General features: G+C 46.7%; 2 protein-coding genes across 2 annotated transcripts; both read left to right on the top strand.

The window, feature by feature from the left end:
• Positions 1-2,638: 2,638 nt before the first annotated feature.
• LOC121879445 (histone H2A) lies at positions 2,639-3,010 on the top strand. The gene has a single exon (XM_042386098.1). It carries the CDS (start codon positions 2,639-2,641, stop codon positions 3,008-3,010), a length of 372 nt encoding a protein of 123 aa, XP_042242032.1.
• A 6,556-nt stretch (positions 3,011-9,566) lies between these two features.
• Positions 9,567-9,938, top strand: LOC121879446 (histone H2A). The gene has a single exon (XM_042386099.1). The coding sequence runs from the start codon at positions 9,567-9,569 to the stop codon at positions 9,936-9,938; it is 372 nt and encodes a 123-aa protein (XP_042242033.1).

The following is a 9,938-nucleotide window of genomic DNA, read 5'->3' as shown; positions in this document are numbered from 1 at the left end:
TGTATGTATGTATGTATGTATGTATGTATGAATGAATGATAACTGCAACTTTGTGTATTAAAACTCATTACTCTTACCGAAGTAATATAGTGCGTGGTTATGTTATGTCATGTTAGGATAGATTATAAACTACATTGGGTTACATTTTGTGAGGTTCGGTGACGCTACAGGAAGTTAGGTGGAGTACTCCGGAGGTTAGGTGAATGTTGACTGACTGACTGACAATTATTAGGAAGTGGTTCCAACACGTTCACACACAACCTATACTCATACCACATGTCCAGAATTAGAGAGGATCATGTTATTGGATATATTTTCAACGATTTACTCAGTGTCTAACCAACTCTTTAGCGATTTAAATGTGGACCTAAAATTAGGTCCGTATATTTGTTTGTCGTGGTGGTGGTGGTGGTGTGCGCCCGTCCATCAGGTTGATTAACCACCAAAACCATAAAGGGTGCGGCCCTGCCGTTTCAGGGCATACACCACATCCATGGCGGTGACGGTCTTCCCTTTTGCGTGCTCGGTGTAGGTGACGGCGTCACGGATGACGTTCTCCAGAAACACCTTGAGGACGCCGCGGGTCTCCTCGTAGATGAGGCCGGATATACGTTTAACACCTCCACGCCGAGCTAGACGACGAATGGCGGGCTTGGTGATACCCTGGATGTTGTCACGAAGCACCTTACGATGACGCTTGGCGCCACCCTTTGCAAGTCCCTTGCCTCCTTTGCCTCGTCCAGTCATGTTGTTGTGGTTGCTACTACAGGTGGTCCTGGTGTGGCTTCGCCCACGGTTTGGTGGGAGTAGGTGGCGTGCTGTGGACGCAGCGGTAGTATCGTTCATCCAAGGCCGTCCCTCCCTCTTGGAGGTGGGGCGTAGCTTGCGGATGACGCATGCGGCACTCGTGGCCAATGAGGTGGCCACTGAGGTGGAGAATGTCTGTATATAAGCCCGCCCGCCTGCCGGGCCGCCCGTATTGACTATTTCGTCGTCGAGATGGCCCGTACTAAACAGACTGCCCGCAAGTCCACTGTAGGCAAGGCTCCACGGAAGCAGCTTGCCACCAAGGCAGCTCGCAAGTCCGCCCCAGCCACCGGTGGTGTCAAGAAGCCCCATCGTTACAGGCCCGGAACCGTCGCCCTTCGTTAGATCCGTCGTTACCAGAAGAGCACAGAGCTACTCATCAGGAAGCTGCCCTTCCAGCGCCTGGTGCGTGAGATCGCCCAGGATTTCAAGACTGACCTGCGCTTCCAGTCGTCTGCCGTCATGGCTCTGCAGGAAGCCTCTGAGGCTTACCTGGTGGGTCTTTTCGAGGACACCAACCTGTGTGCCATTCACGCCAAGCGCGTTACCATCATGCCGAAGGACATCCAGCTGGCCCGGCGCATCCGCGGAGAGCGTGCTTAAGTCCTCTTCCTTGGGGAAAAAGAAAAAGCACAACAAAACCTACCAGACATCTATAACTCGGCCCGTCTCAGGGCCAAAGAACTGTTCTGAAGATAATTTTCATGACAATCGAAATGGTTGGTGGTAGGAGAGCGTTAATTTCGGTTACCCAAATCGCCTAACGGTAAGTTGGTAACAGTCGTGCAGGCACGAATGTATAGTAGGTCATCAATTCGGGAGGTGGGTGGGTGCAAAAAACAAGAGCTAGTAACAAATTAATATATAAAGAATAAGTAAGTAAATAAATAACTAAAATAAAAGAAAATTCAATAAAATAAAATAAAATGAATTGTTTACATGAAATAGGCGTGCTGCAAACAAGAAATGAAACCCAAACACACGCCATGTATGTCACTTTGCAGTGGGTGTAAAAGTACTCCACGCAGAATTTATTTATTTATTTATAATGTTTCGATTTAGTCCTGTTTCTACGCCAATAGAGAATGCAGATTATTATAATTTTTTTTTATTTATTTCCCTCTCAATATATCACTGTCGGTAACTGTCTCTTTAACATGTAACTGTGGCTCCGAAGGAGCCGATTAAGTTGTAGTAGTGGGATGGCGTGTTTGTTGTGCACAAGTAACCTCTTACTTGGAAGAGGTGTACTGGGTGACAGCCTTGGTGCCCTCAGACACGGCATGCTTGGCCAGTTCACCGGGCAGCAAGAGTCGGACAGCTGTCTGGATTTCCCGACTTGTAATGGTGGAGCGTTTGTTGTAGTGCGCCAGGCGGGAAGCCTCGGCAGCGATGCGCTCGAAGATGTCGTTCACGAAAGAGTTCATGATGGACATAGCTTTGGAGGAGACTCCTGTGTCGGGGTGCACTTGCTTCAGTACCGTGTAGATGTAGATGCTGTAGCTTTCCTTCCTCCTGCGCTTCTTCTTCTTGTCACCCTTGGCAATGGCCTTCTGGGCCTTTCCAGCCTTCTTGGCAGCCTTTCCGGAAGTTTTGGGAGGCATGGCGGCACAGTTACTCGTGGCGCGGAGCGAGAGAATTGAAAACTGGCCCGACTAACTTTTCCTTATATACCGAGCGGGCCGCTCAGGATCAGACTGGCTGCAGCTACGGCTCTCTTACATTGGTTGGGTCCGCGAGACGGCCACCTGGCCTGATCCTGAGCTTGGTATAAAAGACCAAGGTGGCGGGCGGAAATTTAACTCCTATCACGAAAAGCAGCAGCAGCAACATGTCAGGACGCGGCAAGGGAGGCAAAGTTAAGGGCAAGTCAAAGTCCCGTTCTAGCAGGGCCGGACTCCAGTTCCCCGTGGGTAGGATCCACCGTCTCTTGCGTAAAGGCAACTATGCTGAGCGTGTTGGTGCAGGTGCCCCTGTGTACCTTGCGGCCGTCATGGAGTACCTGGCAGCAGAAGTGCTCGAGCTGGCCGGTAACGCCGCCCGCGACAACAAGAAGACCCGCATTATCCCGCGTCATCTTCAGCTTGCCATTCGCAATGACGAGGAGCTGAACAAGCTCCTATCTGGAGTCACCATTGCCCAAGGGGGTGTCCTTCCTAACATCCAAGCTGTGCTCCTCCCCAAGAAGACAGAGAAGAAATAAGAACCCAAGGTTCGTTCACACAAGACAACCTAACCAAACAGGCTCCTTTCGGAGCCACAGGATATCACTTAAAGAGAGAAATATACGACATCAACGTTTTGCAGGATAACACTCTATTTTACGTCAAATTAGCATAGTATTGTGGAAATAGAGTGAAATTGATTTTGAATGGTGTAGATGGGAAGGGCGGTTGTGGGGGCCTGGGGTGGGGGACTTAAACGGGACTTAGAAGGGCGCAAGAAGCAGCAGCAGCAGCTTTAGCAGCAGCAGCAAGGGAGGCGACCTTATTTTCAGTCAGGTTCATACACAAAGAAATACATCAGATTCATTGACAGTACAGTACACATTTACCAGTGTGGGCTAGCCAATTTGGGATAAAGAGCAAGAATGTAATGTCCTCAATGAAGTAATGACATAGTTCAAGATACAATAAGTGAGGTGGCCTGTAGTCTTTGACAGTGTCACATTCAATAATATAGTGCTTTAAAGGTGTATCACAAAGTTTACATGCTGAGTGTTCCGGTATGGGTACAGCGTTACTAACTTGCCAGATGTGTCTGTATCCTAACCTAAGTGTGGCCACGACTACATCACACAGGCAGGCAGGAGCAAGTTGTTTGGACACTATTCCTAGCCCCCTTGGTCCCTGTTCACCTACTGTAGCAGTAAGTAGGTACCTGTTGTAAATCGAAAGGTTGCGAATTCGTATTCAGGGAAAGTTGTTGGAGCTTCTAAACTTGAACTGACACAATCCGAGGAGTGGTGACCCGAGGATCACAGACACTATCTCTCCCTTCCTAACCTCCTGCTCCTTCCTCTGTCCTCCAAAAATTGAACCATGCTATCGCAAAGGTAATAATACAGGTAGAGACAACAACATATTTTCCTATTGTCTTATTATATATTAATAACAGAAACGCTGCCGCCATCCTGGAGGCTTTACATTGTCTCACTGTTCATTCCCTCCACAATTCTTCCTCTTACTTCTTCTTCTTCTTCTTCTTCTTCTTCTTCTTCTTCTTCCAATACTTTATTAACGGTGTATGTAAGTTTCACCATGTTTTGCACGACAGCGGTAGAGCAAAGTATATTTTGTTAGCAATAAACCAAAAGCATATTTTATGGCCTAATCATCACTACATAGAACACCACCCATAAAGCATGATACTAGTAGACCACAAAAACTGCTATAAACACCCAAAGCATATTTTATTGCCTAATCATCACTACATAGAACACCACTCATAAAGCATGATACTATTAGACCACAAACTGCTATAAACCCCAATAATATACTATACTAGTGACTATAATTGTGTTACCCAATATTATACGAAATAATACTATAAAACATAATAATAAACACACTAATAGTGTATATTAGTTGAATGCACAATCTGATGAGAAGTCAAAAAAAAAAAAACAACATAACAATAACCTAGAAAGAGTGTAGAGTATTTTTGTGCAAACTATTATACTAGTAGATGGTCTAAGATAACTGTATGTGAAGGAAAAGGTGTGCTCTCCACTCAAACTTTCTTTTTATGAAATCTCCTACTCCCCAGCTGAGCGGTACGCCCAATGGGAAACAAAACGTGGCACATAACACGCCGCCCGCCAGCTCTGGCTCGGTGAATAGGAATCAGTAATCGGGCGGAGTATAAACAACACCGCCGCCAATGTGCTCCTCCCATCTCTGAGGAAATCTGGCGGGCAACTTAGTATTATATTAGCATGTAATAATAATAACAATAATAATAATAATAATACTACTACTAATAATAATAATAATAATAATATTAATAATAATAATATTAATAATAATAACATGCAATTTCATTTTATAACACATACTAACAAAATAGTGTATAGCCTACTATACTTAACTATAATAGGTTAGGTTGCGTAGGAGGATCTAAAAAGTACAGTAGTATACACACACACACACACACACACACACACACACACACACACACACACATACATATAGACAACAAACTAAATTAGAAAACACACGTCAGTGAAGTTATCAAATCCTCCAGTTTCCGTCTCCACCTCCTACGCCGACTCAAGTCCCTCGGTGGTCCTGCACACGAGCTCCTCAGTGTTTACACAACATTCATACTTCCCAAGCTCACCTATGCCTCCTCCACCTGGTCTTCCTCCCTAAATGCCACACAACGTAAACACCTCGAAAAAGTGCAAAAGAGGCCATGCAAGATTATTCTCTACCCTTCCTACTCCACATATCAAGAAGCGCTCAACACACTGACCCTTTAGACTCTCACTGACCATCACCACGACCTCATCTGCAAATTTGGTAAGAAGCTTCTACACCATCCCCGACACCGGCTCCTACTACCACCTGAGATCCCTAGTCCGAGAATTGCTCTTCGACACCACAACCGCATCCAGCCCAGCCCATACGTGCACGAACTGATCGCTATAAGAACAGCCCAGTCCCAACCATTGTAAAAATTATCGATAACTTGTAATAAATCAGTGTACTCACTCCCAGTAAACACTACTCCTTGCACTGTCACTATGTTGAAATGAACTGTAGTTTGAGCTTTTCCCCAGCTAGTTATTATATGTCTTATTTGTGTCACTCATGTTACTTGTATATTATTTGTAATTCGTAACCCATTCCCCAAATATGTAACTGTATATTTTCAGTCTTCTGGCTGCCAAGCTCTTTCAATAAACCGTTAATTATTATTATTATTATTATTATTTATATGTTGGCCCATACCAACTCACTCCCCTGAACCCTCCTCCCCAGCGGACTATCAACAAGTTCTTGCCATAAGGTACTATCTCATTTGGCCAAGGAATGGAACCAGTGATGAATAGTGGTGAACAGTGCTTAACTCAGTGAAAAACAACTCGGCAGCTGAGTCTTACCCAAGCTAGCTAACCACCTTCACACAGTGAGGTCCCAGGTACCCAGTTATACTTCCCCTGAGACTCCACGATAGAGAGGCCTGGGACCACACCTCACCCACTTGAATGAGTGAGTCATGTCGACCACGTGGTGTCCCCAAGATGCTACGACAACACGTAGTGAATGTTTTGCTACAGCATCATCATGTGAATTTCCTCATAACACCATCTGTGAGGTAACTGCTACATCATCAGGCCCCTCATAACGCCATCTGTGAGGGAGTTACTACACTACGTGTCTGGTGTTCAACATCTCACCTTACATGATCTACGCGTGCAAACATTAATCTGTATGTTCACTGTGTGCTCCTTCACCTTTCTCTAATGAGGGCTTTTGTTAAACCACCAATTTATGATGTACTAAGTCATTTGTGTCCAATGTATACTTTCGAAAAGCCCTTGTTTGGGGAAGGTAGGAGAGAGTAGTCGTCATTATTGTCCAAGCCACATTATTTATTTCTATATATAAGTAATGCAGGCTGGTTTTTAAATACCTCAATCCCCTAACGGTGCCGTTTGTATATTAAGCAATACCGAAGCCATACAGTACAACACCAGCGAATATGAAGTATCACTGTAACCGGCAACTGTTACTCACTCATACCTACATACATATAGAGAGTCTTTACAGAATGATAGCAGACACGAGGAAGACGAACAACAAGAGGAGAAGAGTTAGAAGAAAATCAACTTCAAGCTAAGAAGAAGAATACCAAGACATTTCCTCCAAACAAGAAAACAACACACACAATCAAGCCGACCAAACACTGAGAAACCATGGCGGAACCCAACATGCACCGGACGCTTGACCTGACTCTATCCTGCCGCATCCAGGCGAGTTGCTGCTTAAAGTCCCTCACGCAAGCGCTGTTTAGCCACTGCACCTATTCTATCCTCCTAAAATTCACTTCAATCCCCCCCTGCCACTAGCATGTTATGTATGTATGTATGTATGCATGTATGTATGTATGTATGTATGTATGTATGTATGAATGAATGATAACTGCAACTTTGTGTATTAAAACTCATTACTCTTACCGAAGTAATATTGTGCGTGGTTATGTTATGTCATGTTAGGATAGATTATAAACTACATTGGGTTACATTTCGTGAGGTTCGGTGACGCTACAGGAAGTTAGGTGAGGTACCTGGAGGTTAGGTGAATGTTGACTGACTGACTGACAATTATTAGGAAGTGGTTCCAACACGTTCACACACAACCTATACTCATACCACAAGTCCAGAATTAGAGAGGATCATGTTATTGGATATATTTTCAACGATTTACTCAGTGTCTAACCAACTTTTTAGCGATTTAAATGTGGACCTAAAATTAGGTCCGTATATTTGTTTGTCGTGGTGGTGGTGGTGGTGTGCGCCCGTCCATCAGGTTGATTAACCACCAAAACCATAAAGGGTGCGGCCCTGCCGTTTCAGGGCATACACCACATCCATGGCGGTGACGGTCTTCCTTTTTGCGTGCTCGGTGTAGGTGACGGCGTCACGGATGACGTTCTCCAGAAACACCTTGAGGACGCCGCGGGTCTCCTCGTAGATAAGGCCGGATATACGTTTAACACCTCCACGCCGAGCTAGACGACGAATGGCGGGCTTGGTGATACCCTGGATGTTGTCACGAAGCACCTTACGATGACGCTTGGCGCCACCCTTTCCAAGTCCCTTGCCTCCTTTGCCTCGTCCAGTCATGTTGTTGTGGTTGCTACTACAGGTGGTCCTGGTGTGGCTTCGCCCACGGTTTGGTGGGAGTAGGTGGCGTGCTGTGGACGCAGCGGTAGTATCGTTCATCCAAGGCCGTCCCTCCCTCTTGGAGGTGGGGCGTAGCTTGCGGATGACGCATGCGGCACTCGTGGCCAATGAGGTGGCCACTGAGGTGGAGAATGTCTGTATATAAGCCCGCCCGCCTGCCGGGCCGCCCGTATTGACTATTTCGTCGTCGAGATGGCCCGTACTAAACAGACTGCCCGCAAGTCCACTGGAGGCAAGGCTCCACGGAAGCAGCTTGCCACCAAGGCAGCTCGCAAGTCCGCCCCAGCCACCGGTGGTGTCAAGAAGCCCCATCGTTACAGGCCCGGAACCGTCGCCCTTCGTGAGATCCGTCGTTACCAGAAGAGCACAGAGCTACTCATCAGGAAGCTGCCCTTCCAGCGCCTGGTGCGTGAGATCGCCCAGGATTTCAAGACTGACCTGCGCTTCCAGTCGTCTGCCGTCATGGCTCTGCAGGAAGCCTCTGAGGCTTACCTGGTGGGTCTTTTCGAGGACACCAACCTGTGTGCCATTCACGCCAAGCGCGTTACCATCATGCCCAAGGACATCCAGCTGGCCCGGCGCATCCGCGGAGAGCGTGCTTAAGTCCTCTTCCTTGGGGAAAAACAAAAAGCACAACAAAACCTACCAGACATCTATAACTCGGCCCTTCTCAGGGCCAAAGAACTGTTCTGAAGATAATTGTCATGACAATCGAAATGGTTGGTGGTAGGAGAGCGTTAATTTCGGTTACCCAAATCGCCTAACGGTAAGTTGGTAACATTCGTGCAGGCACGAATGTATAGTAGGTCATCAATTCGGGAGGTGGGTGGGTGCAACAAACAAGAGCTAGTAACAAATAAATATATAAAGAATAAGTAAGTAAATAAATAAATAAATAAATAAAATAAAAGAAAATACAATAAAATACAATAAAATAAAATAAATTGTTTACATGAAATAGGCGTGCTGCAAACATGAAATGAAGCCCAAACACACTCCATGTATGTCACTTTGCAGTGGGTGTAAAAGTACTCCACGCAGAATTTATTTATTTATTTATTATGTTTCGATTTAGTCCGGTTTCTACGCCAATAGAGAATGCAGATTATTATAATTTTTTTTTTTTTTTATTTCCCTCTCAATATATCACTGTCGGTAACTGTCTCTTTAACATGTAACTGTGGCTCCGATGGAGCCGATTAAGTTGTAGTAGTGGGATGGCGTGTTTGTTGTGCACAAGTAACCTCTTACTTGGAAGAGGTGTACTTGGTGACAGCCTTGGTGCCCTCAGACACGGCATGCTTGGCCAGTTCACCGGGCAGCAAGAGTCGGACAGCTGTCTGGATTTCCCGACTTGTAATGGTGGAGCGTTTGTTGTAGTGCGCCAGGCGGGAAGCCTCGGCAGCGATGCGCTCGAAGATGTCGTTCACGAAAGAGTTCATGATGGACATAGCTTTGGAGGAGACTCCTGTGTCGGGGTGCACTTGCTTCAGTACCTTGTAGATGTAGATGCTGTAGCTTTCCTTCCTCCTGCGCTTCTTCTTCTTGTCACCCTTGGCAATGGCCTTCTGGGCCTTTCCAGCCTTCTTGGCAGCCTTTCCGGAAGTTTTGGGAGGCATGGCGGCACAGTTACTCGTGGCGCGGAGCGAGAGAATTGAAAACTGGCCCGACTAACTTTTCCTTATATACCGAGCGGGCCGCTCAGGATCAGACTGGCTGCAGCTACGGCTCTCTTACATTGGTTGGGTCCGCGAGACGGCCACCTGGCCTGATCCTGAGCTTGGTATAAAAGACCAAGGTGGCCCGAGGAAATTTAACTCCTATCACGAAAAGCAGCAGCAGCAACATGTCAGGACGCGGCAAGGGAGGCAAGGTGAAGGGCAAGTCAAAGTCCCGTTCTAGCAGGGCCGGACTCCAGTTCCCCGTGGGTAGGATCCACCGTCTCTTGCGTAAAGGCAACTATGCTGAGCGTGTTGGTGCAGGTGCCCCTGTGTACCTTGCAGCCGTCATGGAGTACCTGGCAGCAGAAGTGCTCGAGCTGGCCGGTAACGCCGCCCGCGACAACAAGAAGACCCGCATTATCCCGCGTCATCTTCAGCTTGCCATTCGCAATGACGAGGAGCTGAACAAGCTCCTGTCTGGAGTCACCATTGCCCAAGGGGGTGTCCTTCCTAACATCCAAGCTGTGCTCCTCCCCAAGAAGACAGAGAAGAAATAA

Source organism: Homarus americanus, unplaced genomic scaffold (assembly GCF_018991925.1).
Source record: "Homarus americanus isolate GMGI-L3 unplaced genomic scaffold, GMGI_Hamer_2.0 scaffold41733, whole genome shotgun sequence".
NCBI classification, from domain to species: domain Eukaryota; kingdom Metazoa; phylum Arthropoda; class Malacostraca; order Decapoda; family Nephropidae; genus Homarus; species Homarus americanus.
The sequence above is the reverse complement of the archived record's forward strand: the minus strand, read 5'-3'. Positions and strand labels throughout refer to the sequence as shown.

Excerpts from the sequence above, each read along its gene's own strand:
- LOC121879445 (XM_042386098.1), top strand. The coding sequence starts at position 2,639 with ATGTCAGGACGCGGCAAGGGAGGCAAAGTTAAGGGCAAGTCAAAGTCC.
- LOC121879446 (XM_042386099.1), top strand. The coding sequence starts at position 9,567 with ATGTCAGGACGCGGCAAGGGAGGCAAGGTGAAGGGCAAGTCAAAGTCC.